This window comes from Neovison vison, chromosome 11 (assembly GCF_020171115.1).
Source record: "Neovison vison isolate M4711 chromosome 11, ASM_NN_V1, whole genome shotgun sequence".
Lineage (NCBI taxonomy): Eukaryota > Metazoa > Chordata > Mammalia > Carnivora > Mustelidae > Neogale > Neogale vison.
Window position 1 is genome coordinate 193,547,324 of NC_058101.1, and position 17,582 is coordinate 193,564,905.

General features: G+C 51.2%; 1 protein-coding gene across 1 annotated transcript in view; it reads right to left on the reverse strand.

The window, feature by feature from the left end:
* Positions 1-5,541: 5,541 nt before the first annotated feature.
* The window catches only part of PRAG1 (PEAK1 related, kinase-activating pseudokinase 1), a 47,186-nt gene continuing 35,145 nt past the window's right edge, over positions 5,542-17,582 (reverse strand). The window contains exons 5-6 of the mRNA XM_044225541.1: positions 12,926-13,680; positions 5,542-6,900 (exon numbers count right to left, since the gene is read on the reverse strand). Of these exons, the coding sequence (XP_044081476.1) occupies positions 5,707-6,900; positions 12,926-13,680 (1,949 nt within the window). The 3' untranslated portion in view covers positions 5,542-5,706. The remainder of the gene's footprint in view (positions 6,901-12,925; positions 13,681-17,582) is intronic.

Consider the following 17,582-nt stretch of genomic DNA (forward strand, 5'->3'; position numbering starts at 1 on the left):
CCATTTTGCTGGGTGATGAAACTATGTTAATTCTCTGAGTTAAGCAAGAGATCAAGGGACCGCCTTGCTTTAAAGTTCTTGTTGAGGGGTGCCTGGGTGGCTCTGTGGGTAAAGCAGCCACCTCTTGATTTTGGCTCAGGTCATGATCTCAGAGTCCTGGGATCGAGCCCTGTATTGGGCTCCACACTCAGTGGGGAGTCTGCTCAAGGATTCTCAGTATCTCTCTCCAGCTCCCTCTGCCTCCACCCCTACCCTCTAAAATAAATTAATAAATCTTTTTTTTCCCAAGATTTTATTTATTTATTTGACAGACAGAGATCACAAGTAGGCAGAGAGGTGGGCAGAGAGAGAGTGTGTGTGTGGGGGAAGCAGGCCCCCCACTGAGCAGAGAGCCCGATGCGGGGTTTGATCCCAAGACCCTGAGATCATGTCCTGAGCTGAAGGCAGAAGCTTAACCCCCTGAGCCACCCAGGCGCCCCATAAATTAATAAATCTTAAAAAAACTTTTAGTTGAGACCCTGCTAAGAGAGAAAAGCAAAGTGCCCTTCTCTCTGGCATGCTAACATTTATGTAAGAAAGAAGAAATCGTCTTCTATCTACTCATTTGTGCAAAAGAAACACAAGAAAGATAAAGAAGAAATGAGTGAGTTTGGTTACTACTGCTGATAGCGGAAGCCAGGGAAAAGGATGGAAGAAGGGGACAGGGTTTGGGGGAGAGATACTTCTCTGAGTATATCTTCTTGAGTAATTTTGCCTTTTAGTGATTTGTGATGTTTTTTATATACTCAAAAGATATGAAACAAGTAAAACTGAGGGGTAGGGGAGAGGAAATCTCTGTTATTTCTTTGGGAAAATAGAAAATTGTCCCCATCATCATGATGATGAGAGTAGTAAAGAAAGGACATAGGTAAAAGGCAAATTCTTAAAGCCTTTCTGACTTTTTAAGGAATCTGTTACAAAGTGAAATTGAACTCTATACCACCTTGTGTTCCGTAGAGCCTCCACATCCCTGGTGATCTTTGAGAATAGAATAGACATACACATGTCCACTTAATTCCAGGAAAGGGCTGATAAAAGTGCTACCCTAGACTGAATATTCATTCCCCCAAAATTCATACATGGAAATCTAATTCTCAAGGGGATGGATTAGGTGGTGGGGTCTTTGGGGCGTGGTTAGGTCATGAGGGTGAAAGCCTCATCAGTGGGATTAGAGCCCTTAAAAAGGATACCCCTGAGAGCTCCTTTGGTCTTTCCACCAAACCAAGACACAGCAAGAATATGGCCACCTATGACTGGGAAGTGGATCCTCACCAGCCCCAGATCTGTTGGCACCTTGATCTTGGTCTTCCCAGCTTCCAGAAGCATGACAAATAAATTTCTGTTGTTTAAAAGCCACCCAGTCTATGTGTGTGTGTTTTGTTGGTTTTTTGTTTGTTTGTTTGTTTGTTTGTTTTGCAGTAGTTTGAACAGACTGAGACTCATGAATCCCCTTCTGGGGTTGTGGGAAGTTATCTGGGATGGTTCCAGGCAAGTAGTAAAGCAGGCGGTTTGTCTCTGAATCTTGCTTTCTTATTTCCTGTCTTCTCTCCCCTCCTTCCACCTCCATGCTGCATTCTGTCCATCTGTCTCCATGCCCGATTATCCCTGCTAAGACAGTAAGTCAGAAATCTGAAGAATAGCCTTCAAGAAGTCCTAATACAGAACATCTAAGTTTTCACTGTTCAGGACAGTGGTTTTTGTTGTTGCTTTTTGTTTGGTTTGTTTGTTGTTTGTTTGTTTGTTTGTTTTTGAAATAGCTATACTCATTTCTAGGAAAGGATCTACAAATATGTGAACCCAGCATTTTGTAACGTGGGCTAACACTGTATGTTCAAATTCCCACTGGTATACTTCAATACCAAGCTGGTTTGTGGCCCTGCAGAAAGCTTCCGAGTAAACTCGACTTTGCCTTCCCCACTCCAGAGAGCTGGAACGGGGAGGAAAGCTCGTTGAGCTCTGGGAGGAAAAGATGTGGGTCAGAGAAGACGGAGCAACCAGTTCTCAGGAAGATTCCACATGGATCATGGACGTTCTGGCCAGATCCCAGTTCTCCCTAAATAAATGATATCATTTTTAGGTTAATTTGGACTCCTTTCCTGAGGCCCCAGAACCCATCTGGCTACCTTCTAAATAACCTTCCAGAGCGTAAGTCCTTCCAGAACATCTTTAGTCTGCAGTAGGTCTCCTTGGCTGTCCCTTAACCCACATTAATCAGCACTGGAGAAGAGAAGAGTCATTGTTCTTCACAAATATTCGCCCCATGGTACTTTCCCTAGTCATTTAATTCTTGTCTTCTATTTTTTAGCAATGACATCAGTCGGGTTAAATTTTGGTTTCCAATGAATCAATTCTATTCACATCGTCCTCTATTAAGTATGCCAAGCAGGCTTTATATGACAAATCTACTACTTTTAATGAGATTAATAAGCTTATCCTGAGATCTTCAAAGATTTATAGATAGTCAGCAGAGTGGGAAAGGCCTGTCTCATTTATTGGCTGTATATTTAAAGAAGGGATTTCAGAGACGTCATTAAAGTAACATATGTCTTCCCTCTTCCAGATCATTTTAATTGTTTGTGTGCAAGTGCATATTACAAAAGAGATCTCTCCAGCCCCGAGCTCTGAAAAACCAGGAAGTATTACACGGACCGGTAACTGCAGCTCCCCAGAGCTCTGCCTTATTAGATCTGAGCCACGTGTTATGATAAATAAGTAATCACCTGAAGTGCGTATCTTGCTTCTGGCAAAGATAGAATAATTCAGATGTGTGGCTTCGTAACGCCTACGGGAAAGAACGGAGGAGAAGAAAAAAGATTCCACATCTTGGCATGAAAACGGGAAAGGCCCCATTAACAACCAAGATTACAAATGAGAACAGGATATGGGGGCGACCTGACTCAGAGCTGGAGAGAAAAAACAAAAATCTGGAGATTTAAATACCAGTAGCTGGGTCTTAAGCCAAGCAAAAAGGAGGCAATGAGTGTACAGATGCCAGGAGCGTAGAGGAACCAAGGGTTAGGAGCCCGGCCTCATACCGAAGTCCCTGCTTGTTTCTGAACCTCAGCCCTAGGGAACAAAATATTGTTTCTGGAATTCATCTACTTAGTGCTTGAGCTTTCTGGGAGATAAAGTTGTGCATTGCAGGTGTATTTTGTGGCAAAAAAATAAAAAGATAAAGCAAAACTCCAAAACCCAATTACGTTGAGCCCTGAATTCAGAGTGATTAATGCTATTTGCCCAACGGAAAATGTGCAGTCTTTATGGAAAAGGCCAACAACCCATGGAGACGAAGGGTGGCAAGCATCCTGTATAGTCCCCCCCACCCACGATGGAAATGCGGGGGACTATGTTACCCACTCGGATTTTGCCAATAGTGAATATAAGAAATTGCCCTGTCTAGGAAAATGTCTTTTAAAAAAACCAAAACCCAAAAAACATCCCTGCTATCGGGGACATTATCCAATGTCTTTAAACAAGGAAATCCTTGACAAATTCCCTTCAGAACCACACATTGGGAGAAGGCCTGTTTCTCAAGACGAAAGAAACTGCCTCCTACCATCCCACAAAGAATTCCGCAAGCAGCTGTTTTCTGCTTTTTCTGGGTTGGCTGACAGCTCAGAAGTAGGTTCGATCTTTGTTACCATTCTTCTCAATTGGACTTTATCACGATAATTACTTCTCAGCTTTACCTTTGGATTCATTTTGGTTTTAAAACCTTTTCCACGATGTCAAAAATTTTTTCCTGAAGTGGGTGGCATATCCAAAAGATGTCATTGACTCAGAGATTCAAAATGTGCCTCCTGAGACGTGTATTTCCAAGAGGCACTGCATTCCCTTGGCAGAATGTTTGCTTATTCCCTCCCCACTGTTTATTTCCTTGAAGTGAGAAAAGACGAGAAAGCAAAGACAGCAAATGAAGGGCGGAGGGTGTGCCTGGAAAATTCCCAGGAATAAACCACTGACAAAATATTGCCTCCAAAACAGATAGGTCCTATGAAGAATAATGATTTTCATATCCGAAGGCTCTTTTCTGTTGTCTAAATAGAGTTGGAACCTGGCCTATTCAGTTCTTTCCTCAATGCTCAGGCGACAGTTGACAAGAGTACAGGTACTGTCTTCATGGCTGTCACAGGGAAATGGAGGCATACTTACCTGTAGTCCGAAAGGAGTGAAATTAACATGCAGAAGAGGACCTGTGAGATTTCCCTGTCCTGGTTGCTAACCACATCCCCAGATTTCTAGGACATCCGTTAAGATCTTTGCATTTGTTTTACAATTGTCCATAGTTATTAACAAGGTTTTAAGAAATTAATTAGCTCGCAAGGTGGAAGATTACCCTTTAGGTAGAAATCCGAGGGTCTTGGGGCTTTCTCCCTTCAAATGAGTAATTAGTAACATTTTGTGTGTCTAGTTTGTGGAGGAAAGATCCGAAGCTTTCTAATTTTCTTCATGTGCTTTAAAGGCACAGTGACAAATATTGACTGCAGTAGGGAGTAGGGGCCAGTAAGCATGTTGAATACAGGAGTTTTATAGATGGAAACGGAGTGGAGCTTAGGACAGCATGGAGACTACTGGTCTGGAAGTCTGGAAGCAGGGACACCTCTGTTTTATTCTGGCACCTCTGTTCTCTATCACAGTCAAGGGAAGAGGCAGCATGCTGCCTGCCCCGTGTCCAGCAGCCCAGGCCTTCCCCGTTCCCTTGCTGGCGGAGGCCATTCCCACCAACTCCATCCCTGACCCCCTCCCCACCTTGGGTTTGACCTGGGGATGACAGGTCGGAAAGGGAGGGTGAATAGCTAGTTCTCCCACCTCAGCCCCTGCTTCTGCCTCATCTTTTCCTTTTTGCTCTTAACCCTGCCCATGCCTCTCTAAGTGGCCCCGTTAGAGTTTCTTCACTCGAACCATCTGGGGTGGATTCCAATTCAGCCAGGGCTCTGACCCATACAAAGGGCAACGCCTTTAGCACACTGGAAACAGATCTGGAGCAGTGGGGTTGAGTTCTGGACCTCCGCTGGGCTCACAGCTGAGTCCGGATTCTTTCCAAGAGACCGCTGGGTGAGGAGGGGAGCAGGGAAGGTTAAGTGGTGCCCACACGCCTGGGGGCATGTGGCCTGCCACAGCGGAGTGGCCTGCCACTGTATCTCAGTAGAAGTGTGAGATATGGACACCTCAAGTGGTCTTGAAGTCACTGCTCAGAGGCTTAGATGCAGTGTAACCCACCAAGATATTAATGCACCGGTGCCCTTGGCAATAAAAGAGCTTTGCTAATGACTCCATTCCCCATTTTTTTTCAAATGTTTTTTGTTATTTTTTTTTTAAATAGCCATTTGATGAGAGAGTGAAGCGATCCCATGATGAGGCAGCCGAGCCAGAGTACAGGCTCTGCTCTGTTGGCAGAACCGTCCCCAGGCCCTGGTGCTGAGCCAGAAGTGGCCATAATTGTAGGAGGAAACTGGGGGGAAACGGAGAGGCCAGAGTGGGCAATGAATGACAGCCGCTGTCTTTCGGATTTAGATATTTTATATATATATTACATCCAAGTCTGACAGTCATCGGTACCATTTCCCGGGGGGCAGGCAGGTGTGTCCAAGGCAAGGTGGGGAGCCGGGGGAGGGTGGTCTGGGGTCAGGGAAGTGGGCAGCCCAAGGGCGGGGCCGGGGGCTGCGCTCACAGAAGCTGCAGGAGCTTCAGAGACTGTAGAAGGGCCCCCGGCTCGGCGGACGCCAGATACTGGCAGCACAGCCAGTCCTCCAGCTCCACGCCGCGCCTGCGGTCCACCGCCCTCTCAGCAAACTTCATCATCATCAGCGCGCGCTTCATGTCGATCCAGTTGTGCAGCGTGGCGCACAGCAGCTCCTCCGACGCGCCCGGCGGCTCCACCAGCTCCCGCCGCGGCCCCCACAGCAGGCACTGCAGCACCCGCTTGGCCTCGCCGATGCGGATGCGCTTGATGGGGTCGGCCTCCAGCAGCAGGTGCGCGAGCTGCTGCAGGCCTGGCGAGTAGAGGGACAGGGCGGGCAGCGGGGGCAGGTCTTCCTGCCTGTAGTCCTGCTCCCGCAGCTGCGCGCGCACCTCGAAGGGGTTGGGCTGGTGCAGCAGCTCGTAAATGAGGATGCCGGTCTGGAACTCGTCGAACTTGCGGTACTGGGAGGCAGACACGATCTCGGGCGCCAGCCGGGCCTGGCTCTTTTTCTGCTGCAGGTTGGCGCTGCCACCTGGCTTCTGCTTGGCCTTCAGGAAGTTGCTGATGATGAGCCGGGGCAAGCACTTCTCACGGGGCCCGTCCTGGCAGGCGGGGGCCACCGAGAGGCTGGGAGTGCCACTGATGGGGGGAGCGGCAGCCGGGCAAGGGGAGTGAGCGGCAGCGGGGGAAGGGGTTGCGGCGGGGGCGGGGGCACTGGAGGTGGCTGCGGAGACAGGGGGCGTGGGGGTGGCCGCGGCGGGGCCGGGGGAGGCCTGCGGGGAGCAATGCACCAGCAGCAGGTTCTCCAGGCACAGGTCCCGGTGGATGATGCCGTGCTCCTTCAGATGCTCCAGCCCATTGCAGAGCTGCAGAAGCAGGAAGCACACGCGCCTCTCGTAAGCCTCGGGTTCCGACTGATGGCTGGTGGCCGAGTTCCGCACAAAGTCAGAGGCGGTCTGGTGGGGCACCTCTGGGGTGATGACCACCACGCAGTCCTGCTCCTGGGCAGGGGGGTGTGAGGGCGGTGCAGGCAGAGGGTCCTTGAGTGCGTCCGGACTGGTGAGCATGCTGGAGGGCACGGAGGCGACAAAGTGGCCACAGTCCTGCTGGATGTTGAAATGCACAGGCACAGAAGGGCTGCAGTAGGAGGCTGTCTTGGACTCAGGGGTTTTGCAGATCTGCAGGTAAAAGGCAAGCAAAGTCAGGTCAGGAGGGGACTCCATCATCCTGTTCAACAAATGGTGTTGGGACATTTGGGGATCCTTTTGCAAAAAGGTGAACTGAAACCCTTACTCTGTACATGCAATGGATCACGATGACTTAGGCGTATGAGCTCAAAATGCGCACTTTCAAAGAAAACACAGGGATCTTTGAGACTCTGGGCTGGGCAAAGAGTTGTCAGATACCACACCAAAAGCATGGTCCACAAAAGAAAAAAAGTAGATAATGATCAAAATTCTTCTTTTGTGCTTCTAGAGATACCGTTAAGGAAAGGAAAAGAGAAGTCACAGGCTGGAGAAAACACTTACAAAATATATAGCTGATAAATGATTTCCTTGGTAAAACTGAACAAAAAACTCTGACAGCTCAACAATTAGTTGAAAAGCTACCCAATCAAAAGGGAGCAAAAGATATTAATAGGCATTTTACCAAAGACATGTGTAAATGGCCACAGGCATTTAGAAGATGCTCAGTATCAGTATTCATTAGGGAGATGCAAATCAAAACCACAGTGAGCTTCTAGTTGACGCCCGCTAGAACGTCTACAATAAGAATGAGAGAAAGTAACAAGTGTCTGTAAGGACGTAGAGCAAGGGGAGCCCTCATGCATTGCGGATGGAGTGGAAAATGGTGCCATCACTTTGGAACACAGTTTGGCAATCTCTTTAGAAGTTAAACACAGGGGCGCCTGGGTGGCTCAATCCGTTAAGTGGGTGACTCTTAATTTCAGCTCAGGACGTGATCTCAGGGTCCTGGGATCTAGCCCCAAGGTGGGCTCCGTGCTCAGCAGGGAGTCTGCTTGCAATGCTTCCTCTCCCCTCGGCCCACCCTCCCCCGCACCCACCTCTTCCCCTGCTTGCTCATCCTCTCTCTAAACTAAATAAATCTCTTGAAAAAAAAGTTAAACATGAAATTCATCAACAACCCAGCAGGAGTGGGGTTCCTCAGTAGGAAGACATCTGTCTGCTCACGGTGTGGCCTGGACAAGTTCTCAGGAAGCCAGACAGGACCATGCGAGGCTGTGAGCCTGACTCCCCATCCCTTGCGCCCGATGGCAGCTACCTGACCGCGAGTATGTCTGACCACACGGGGCTCCCTTCTTAGGGAATCTCAGAGACAGAAGCAGGCCCCCCGAGGATGTGGCCCAGGTCCCTCGGGCTGCCCCGGTTTCTCTAGCCAGGTAATTACGCCAGGACTGCGAGCTGCCACGGCCTGCGGGGCCAGCCGATTTTATTGGCACTGCTCTACGGAAGCTGCACGCTATAGCCTCTGAGGCGGAGTCCCAGAGCCCAAAGAAAACAGAAAGCTCTTCAGGGTTAGGGATGCCAACGTGCCCAAGGCACCCTCGAAACTGAAGGTAGGAATAAACAAGCAGGTGATCTCGATCTCCTCTGGGGAACCCCACGAGCGCCTCTCCCCTGCCTCTCAAACATCGTCCGATACTGATGACAGCGCCAGCCACCCCTGCGTCTCGGGCAACGCTCATTCTCCTCCGGCTGCCACAAACGGAGGGTCTCAAGCCAGACATCATGGCCCTCGTTCAGGCCTCAATGGCCTGTAATGACACGAAAGGGGCAGAAGATGGTCTGCGGTCCCCTCTCTCCAAAGGATACGCTGCAGCCTCGGCCACGCTTTATGGCAAGGGTGACGATCGTGTGCAGGCTCGCAGAGAGAGGCCCCTCGCCTCTACCTGGAACTTATCGTCCTGCAGACGACCCAGGATAACCCCTTGGGCTGCTGCGTTGCCGCACACGAGGGATCACAGGAGTGTCTGTGAAGCGCCACCTGCTAAAGGGGGAGGGACACCTTCAGGAGTCCTGCTGCGAGCATCTTCTCCCAGAGACTTACTGCCACTGCGGCTGTACACACCTTCTCAGCGTAACAGAGACCAGCCTCTGAGGAAACTTTCAGAAACGGTAATGGGGAGAGGGGAAGAAGGGAGGGGACGCCGTCAGGTAGTCCTCTCTCTCTCACAGAAGTAAAACGGAAATCAAACGGCAGCACGTTTTTCTCCCAGACACTGCTTCCTGTGACGCTAAGAGAAATGATTCTGGAACACATATCTGAGGGGCCCTGTTGCAGACTCTTCACTTTAGCCCACCCAACTATATTTGGTTTTTAAATGGAAGTCTTCTGAAACATTATTAAGCAGGGGGGGGGGCACCGCGTGGCTCAGTCGCTGGAACACCTGCCGTCGGCTCAGGTCATGATGCCAGGGTCCTGGGATCGAGCCCCTTGTCCCTCTCCCTCTGCCCCTCCCCACTGCTTGTTTTCTCTCTCTCTTCCTCTCAAATACATTTATAAAACTCTTCCAAAAAAAACAAAACAAAACACAAAAAACAAAAAACGAAAGGGAATTTACAGTTCTCAAAAAGTGGTCTCACATCTTGATCCCAACTACAGCGCATGGAGCTGTCGAGGTCACTCTCCTGTGAGAGCTTCTCGGCCACCAGACAGAAGCCTCATGCTCGCACGCGTGAGGCCCTGTACCCGCCAAGCATTTCTCACACAGTGTCTCATTACATCTCAGACAACCTGAAGAGGAAAGAGGAGGCAGATGCTGCTTCGGAGGAGGAAACAGAGGCTCCGAGGGGTGAAATGATTTGCCCAAGACTGTACAAGTGAGATGTGTTCCAGCGGCAGGAGTGAAAAAGACCTGGGCTCACCTCCGAGCTCTGCAAACACTGGCAGTGATTCAAGTAGCCACAAACACCATTCCAGTGAACACCGACCCAGTGCTCTGAAGCGAAACAGAAGGCAAAGTTCTGACAAGCGTCCGGTCACGGGATTTTTGCCAACTCGCCAGTACGGAACCTCATTTTGTGGGTGTTTCTGTTTAAAGACTCTTGAGCAGCTGGTAGTGCTGATTCGCTAACCGAGAACTCACGGCAAAGAGCACCTAACTCAGTCCCAAACGAAGCTTCTCTAACACTCTCCCAGGGCCCACGCCACAGCCCTCTGGCACCCAGGAACTCCAGACAGGACTGCAGCGCCTAGCTTGGTCATTAACAACAGTGAAATCATCAACCCAAAACACAGACGTGGGAGGAACAAGGCCATTGAGAGACCACAGCAAGGACCCCTAGTTAACAGGTGAGCACTGAGACAGGAAGCCAGGGCCTTGCCGTGTCACACCGGGGCCAGGAATTCGTCCATTGGGTCACTCAAATCTCCCCCTACTCTGCGCGTGCAGCCACCACAGAAAAGGGTTTAGGGTTATAAATAAATTCTAGAGAGTGGATGCAAAAATACAGAATCCACAAGTAATGAGGACGGACCTGGTGTGTCTTAGTCCGATTTCTCCTCTGCAGTCAGGGCGGTGATAGGTCCCTTTTCCCCAGGGCCACCGTGAGCGGTCCATGACACAAGGCAGGTGTGGCTCCCAGCACCATGCCTGGCCCGAGGTGATCGCTCACTGGAAAAGGTTGCCATGGTGATTGCTCTGCAGGTCTGGCTGGAGCCACATGGTGAGGCAACCCAGACCTAGATGGGGGGTTACTGTACAAACTTGGAGGGTGCAGCTGGCCAGGGCCTGGGAACTGTTTCCAAGGAGCCCTTTTCTCAAGGCTATCAAAGGCCGGTGGGGCCCAGCAAACACGCGGACAGCTTGCACAGACATGTTAATGAAGGAGCAGAGTAAATGGCAACGGGGCTGGATGCATTTCAAAATCAGTGAGCTAGTCCTCTGCTAGGACCCTTGGCTTCCTCGCTGCCCACAGCACAGTGCAAAGGTGGGGGGGCCTGGGCGGGCGCCCCCTGAGATGGCTTTCACAGCACTGCATGGTGGGGGTGGGTAAAGGAAGGGGCGCGGGGGCGGGGAGGCTTCCTCTCACCCCCCACACCCCCCACCTCATCTTCAGGGAGTTTATGCTTGGGTTTTGGTGCAAGACCACACAAACCTTTGGTTCAGCTCCAATTTCAAACGTTCTGCTGAGCCAAGTCTCGCTTTTAACTTCGGAGCCACAGCCTGATTCGCGGTTAAAAATCTGGGCGAAGTCACGTTTGTTAAATAAAGAAGGCCCAGCTGGCTTAACACAGGTCCCTAATTACCGAACCGGAGTTGGAGCTGACTGAGGAATAAAGCAGCTCCAGAAACTTGCACACAGCTGATGATTTTTTTTTTTTTCTTTTTCCCCTACCGCATATTCCTGGAGCAGGGCTCCGAGAGCTGGCTTTAATCTCCTCGCTGCTGCAGGGCGCTGAGCCCACAAACGGGGGCCCGGCGTCTCGTGGGAGCAGGTGCAAGCCTGCTTTTGCTCATGGGGACTGGGCACCAGGCTCCTCCTGCTTCCCAGCCACAGATGAAGTGAGCTGTGGACAGGGAGGCAACGGCACAGGAGGGGGCCTGCTCCGGCCCCCCGGCGTCCAGATGACTGAGTTCCGTCTAGACTGCTGCGTTAATGAAGTAGAACAGCTGCACGTGGGAAAGGATGTTCCAAAAGCCCCCACCCCACAATTACCCAGCCTGGCATGCTTGCAAATTGATGCCATTGTTCCCTAGACTCTGAATATTTGAAGCTGTTCTCCGAATTTCCTTCTGGTACATGACCAAGATAGTCGTTGAGCTGCCGAGTCTCTGGCAAAGTCAGATCAGACACCCGGGGCACGGCCTTCCTTAGAGGGCGAGGGCCTATCTTCTGTCTCCTTATGGCTTACGTTTCTAATGAAATAAGGAGGAAGGCTTGTTTTTCACCTCCTCTGGGAAAGGTGGGTGTTATGCATTGTCCTTCAGAGAACGGGGCTAACTGCATTACTATAGGAGGGCCCAGATATCCCAGCGCCCACGACAAGCTCTCAGAAATACAAAAACCGGGGCACCTGGGTGGCTCAGTGGGTTAAGCCTCGGCCTTCAGCTCAGGTCATGATCTCAGGGTCTTGGGATCGAGCCCCGCATCAAGGGAGGGGGGGTCCTCTGCTCAACAGGGAGCCTGTTTCCCCTTCTCTCTCTCTGCCTGCCTCTCTGTCTGCTTGTGATCTCTGTTAAACAAATAAATAAAATCTTAAGGAAAAAAAAGAAAGAAAGAAATACAAAAACCATGGGGCACCTGGGTGGCTCAGTCAGTGAAGCGGCTGCCTTCGGTTCGGGTTGAACCCAGGGTCCTGGGATCGAGTCCTGCATCGGGCTTTCTGCTCAGCGGGGAGCCTGCTTCTCCCTATCCCTTTCCTTGTTGCTCCGCCTGCTTGTGTTCTCTTTCTCCTTCGCAACAGCCCTGATCCGGTGGCAAAGATTCAAGAGCTGGGTTAGCTTGGGCTAGTCTCTTGACTTCTGGGAACTTCCCTTTTCTTAACTGACAGAACGGTAGCAAAGGTGTTGCAGGAAAAACAAAGGACCATTCGCAGCCACCTCAGCTGCTGGCTAGCTGTGGGCAGATTACTTAATCATTTTGTGCCTCCCATCCCCCATGCATTGTGACACTGTGCGGTCATGGAGTGAATACACCCGAGAGGCTTGTTGCTGAGCGAATGCTTAATCGATACAATTACTCTTATTGCTCAAGATGGTGCTTAGGCCTGCCTCTCTCCAGCTCTAACACGTGCAGAACAGTATCTTCAGTGGCTGTCTCCCTTCCTGAATTACAAGCTCCAGAGGAACCTTATGTTCCCCTCTGTCTACTCAGACCTTTACAAAAGTTTACCTGGCGCATGACTGGCACTCCGTAAAAATCTGATGAATAAGTGAATGCAATGAACTCTCTGCTGCCTTAAAAAGACAACTTGTCTCCCTAATCCAACTAGACCACATGGGCTCACTCCCAAACGCAGAGGAGGAATGCCACGTTCACACGACAAATCTTCCCACACAGTGTCCTGGGGGGGCTGAGCGAGAAATCAGTGAGCACTCTGTGTGAGCAAGAACTCTGGCTTTGAGCCTGCTCCGGCGGCCTGGACTGTGAGAGGACTCGCCCGAGCTGCAGCCCTCTCCCAGCCCCGGCCAGATGGCTGCAGTGCAGAATGGAAGCAGGGGGGTGGGCTGGTACCTACTTTCACCGCATAGGTGCTGCCGGGGTCCTCAGAGCAGGTGGCACAGTAGTAGATGGCATCCCCCGAGTCACAACAGGGCTTGTTACAGGTCAGTTTGAAGAGCGACCAGTTATTCTCGTTGAAGTGCAGCTCCTTTTTCTGGCCGCCCATGAAGAGGTCCTCGCACTTGGCCGCAAGGCGGACCAGGGACTGGGCGTAGAGCCCCCCGAGCTTGGCATAGGTGCCCTCCTTGCTGCTGATGCTGCTCAGCAGGCTGTGGAAGTGGAGCTGGGTGCTGCTGGCAGACGCCTGGCTGGACACGCTCAGCTGGGAGGAGGAGGCCGAGGGGACCCCTCTGCACCGGAGGCTGGGGCTCCCGCAGCTGCTCTTGCTCCCCGCCAGCCCTGGCGCTGGCACCCAGTGGCCGTTGCTTCTGAATGTTTTCTCCAGGGGCTCAGAAGAGAAGATTGGATGATGGCGGCTCCCAGGGCTTGAGGAGTAGCTGAAGTGGGGATCTTCGTGGGCACAGACATTGGTTTCTGAGTGGCTGAGGTTCAGCTTGGGACTTGCCGTTCTTGGCTTGGGGGACCCTTGGGTCCAGAAGAAACCATCAGGGGAAGAGGCGGCCCGGCTCACTAACTTCTTCTGGGGGAGAGGTGGAGGCTGGAGGGGGCCGCTGGGGGACACATCCTCAGTAGAGCCTGAAGGGAAGGGAACAGGAGCAAAGAGCTTCTTCCCACTGCTGGTGGGTGAGTGCGCCGGCTCAGATGAAGGGCCTGAAACAGAGAAACAGCAACAATCAGGCTAGGGGCCAATGACACTCAGTGAGGGGCCCTGCAGTCAAAGCAATTTATTTTATTTGTACCTATTTCTTAGAGACAACAGATGCACAATGAACAAAATTCACAATGCAAGAAAGGTATACAGTTTCAGTGAAGTCTTCCTCCTCACCCGTCCCTTTAGCCCCCAGGCTCCCTCATCAGAGGAAACCACTGCTGGCAATTTCCAGGGATCCTTCCGGAGATCTGCCAAATGACCTAAACAAATGCACAGCACACATTTACTCAAAGAAGGTATTTCACACCAGATGTACAGATCTACCCTAATTCTTTTTAACAGTGACCCATAATATATCATCCTATGTAAGTATCATAATTTAGCTAACTGATCCCCTCATGATGGACACTTAGGTTGTTTCCAACATTCAAGCAATAATGACAACAGCAAACCTTAATGCTTGCTTTGAATGGATTTTTTTAAAAAGTCAGGTTATTAGAGAGTAAATTTACCTACAGCAAAATTCTCCCTTTTTGGTGTGTACTTCTGTGAGTTTTGACAAACACCCTGGTGCCTTGGGGAGCAGGGTGGACCCAGAAATATCTTAGAAGGTGGAGGTACGTGACTTTATAAATGACGAAACAGATCTCAAGGGAAAGCGAGTCTTTCCTAGACCCCCAGTTCCCAGAGTGGGGCACACAGGATGCTGACCCTGATGGGGGGCAGGGTGGGGGCCTCCATCACGGCCTCAGCCCCTTCGCCCACCCCCAAAGCATGGGGATGTTCAGAAGCATCACAGAGGGGGAGCTGGAGGGCCAGTCTAGACAGGACGAAAACTGGACTTCCCTCTTCATATCAGCGTAGACAATGGAGTTTTCCCAATGAAACAAGAGTTCAGGTAAAAACAGGCAGGAAAAAAGGCATCGCCACTGGGCACAGAAAGGGGCAAACTGAAATAGTCTTCATTTCCTTCACTCTCAGAACCGACTAGAGGATGTTCCCCACTCTTCTGATAGCAGCTTTGACGGCAGTAACAGAAACACTCACTGTATTCACAGGTTGTAAAATGCCTCCCAGGATCCTGAAGGTTAAAATGTGGGAGCAACACGGGTCTTACATTCAAGGACATGACACGCGGTGTCCCTCTGCACCTGTCCCCACCTCAGCAGCATGACCGGTTCGCAAGAGCCGGGTGTGCGGGGAAAGGCCCCCAAGGAAGCAAACTACGCGCAAAATCTTTCCAGGGCTGCTCCCGCAGCATCAACAACTTTCTCTGCCCACACTGAGTCCCCCTCTGCTTTCTCCAACCAAAGTGGGGACAGAAGGGACCCCGAGGGACAAGCACAGGCGCCAGGCCTTTCCGATCAACACGGGGTCTCCTTACTCAGGATACTCCATAGGGAAGAGGGTCCTTCTTGGGAGCAAGGGGCACACGCACATCCTCGGGGCTCCCCTGGCCCTGGGCAGCGCAGGCACTGACATTGATGCTGCAGCTTCGCCAACGACAGCACAGTCAGGGAGCCAGCCATGGGGGCCTCCTGTCTGGGACAACCCCAGATGCAAAGCTCACTGCAGGGTAAGGTAGATGCAGGCAGCTTGATGAACACAGGAGCCAGGAAACAACAGGCTCATGGGGAGAGAAGCCCACACAGCACAGCGAGGCCATCAGGCTCCACATCTGCATCTTCCCTGCTGTCTTCCCTGGCTCTGCTGTCTTCCCTCCCAGACCCCAGGGAAAGCACAGTGCTTCTCACGCTCCCACGTCTGCACAAGGCAAGCACTCATGCTGCCCAGTGGCTTATCAAGATCACAATCAGTTTTCCTTCCCACCTCACCCTGCGTTGCTAATGACAGGTGGGGCCCCGGGCCAGCAAGGCTGCGTGACTGATTTATAGCCTTGCAGGACGCCAGGCTGGCGATAAACTAAGCAGCAGCGGCACACGGTCAGGCCAGTCAATTCTACACACCCGTGTACCTCCCCCCACAGCCAGAAGCGGGGCAAGTGAGAGCCGGGCAGCCAGAGGACCCGAGACCCTGAGTGCAGTTGATCTCAGCAGGTTCTGAATCCCTGGGTTCTGTGTGTCCCCTACCCCACACTCTCCAGGAAGGAACATTTCTCCTCTCAAGGGTGCAGCTAGCAGTGAAGGCAGCAGAAGGCCAGGGCGGTCCACCCACTTCCTCCCTCTAGCAGAGGCCAAGAGACCCGGGGGAGGAGCCCTCGCTAGCTCCTGGGCTGAAGAACGGAAGAGCAAGACTCCTTACATATGTGGCTCTCCAAGGACACTAAGCCTTAGCCATCAGGTTCCCGGGTGATGAGCAGGAGGGCAGCCAGGAGGAAAACAGGTCCATCTTCTGGCCTTTCTGCTTTCTGGACAGCAGAATGGGTCTAAGTGTCAGATTCTCCGTTTGTTATCAACAGACACGGACGGGGGTAGGGGAACGTGGGGAGGCAGGGAGCATGTGATCAGAGTCTCCCGTCAATGCTTGAATCAGTGTCTCCAGGGACAGGGTCAGCCTGCCTAGGGAGAGGACTCCTTCTGGTCCCCAGTCCTGCTGGCCGGGATGTGTCTGACAAATCAACTTCTGGGCTCACTGCCGCTTTAAGCCCTGTGCTATTTCTCCATCCTTGCCTCCCTGTATAGCTCTCCATGACGCCCCCTTTACCACCTTTTCTGCCTCAACTGTGGTCTGAGGGCAAACAGCAGGACCCACTCGCCGTTGCCCTCACCCAACGGAGTTCTCTCATTTAAAAACTGACCGAATGGCATCACAGTGGAGGTCCCTTCCAGCAGCGAATAGTCTGTAATTTTGGCCACTTGCTCCATTTTCAACCCTTCCCAACAAGCATTTTGTCTCAAAGCTGCTTTGGAAATAAAATACCGCTAGACAGAGGGCTCTCTTCTTTCCACGGTTTCTCTATCTCTAGCTCCCTCAGCTGCCCCTGCGGTCAACTTTTCAATCTGTAGGGATAGCAGGAATCGTAATAAAATAAAATAAAATAAAATCTGTAATACTTCTTATTCCCTAGATTACCAAAGAGAATCGAGAGGTTCTGCTTCCACACCAAAAATAACTTGTGTGTTCAGGCAGTGGGAAGGAAGTGATTTTCTCCCTTACCCCTCTGGCTGTTCCCTTGCTCTCCTGGGTGGCTTTGATCAGATCTATAGGTAAATCTGGAAGGAGGACTGGGTATTAGGTGGAGAACGGGTCATTTTTCTTTGGTTCTTAGATGCTATGTGTCTGTCACCCAACAAAGCGTGTACTAGCGGATGGCACTGCCTCTGAGTGACCCCCGACCACACACGTCCCCAGCAGGGCAGGGCTGCCGTCACCCAAACCTCATCCAGGGAAGTGAGGCTTACCCGAAATGTGCACCTCACCCATATAATTGGGGATTTTGTACACATATGGTGATTTTGAGGTTTAAAAAAAATTGCCTAATTCTATAACAGGCACAACCACCTTCTAACAAGAGGCATCCTTCTTAAGGTCTTTTCTTTTTTCTTTTCTTTTCTTTCTTTCTCTTTCTTCTTTCTTTTCTTTTCCTCCCCCCTCCCTCTTTCTTCCTTCCTTCCTTCCTTCCCTTCCTCCTTCCTTTCTTCTTCCTTCCTTTCCCTTCCTTCCGGTTTCTTGAAGTTTTCCTCCAGATTTGGAACCACAACGAGTGAGAAGCCCATCCTTCACTCTGAGAGCCCCGGGCACCCAGGTCCACATAACAGCTCAGCTGGTGGTATCCTGGGGCTACTCCGAAAGACATGTCAACGTGAGGCCCTTCTCGACCAAACTGCAATTCCTCCACCATGAAACAAGCAGTACCTATTTGCTATGGGGCCAGAGGACACCCCTAAAGACCCACTCTGATTCCACCAGTTTCTTCAGTCTCTTACCCTCCTCATGAACA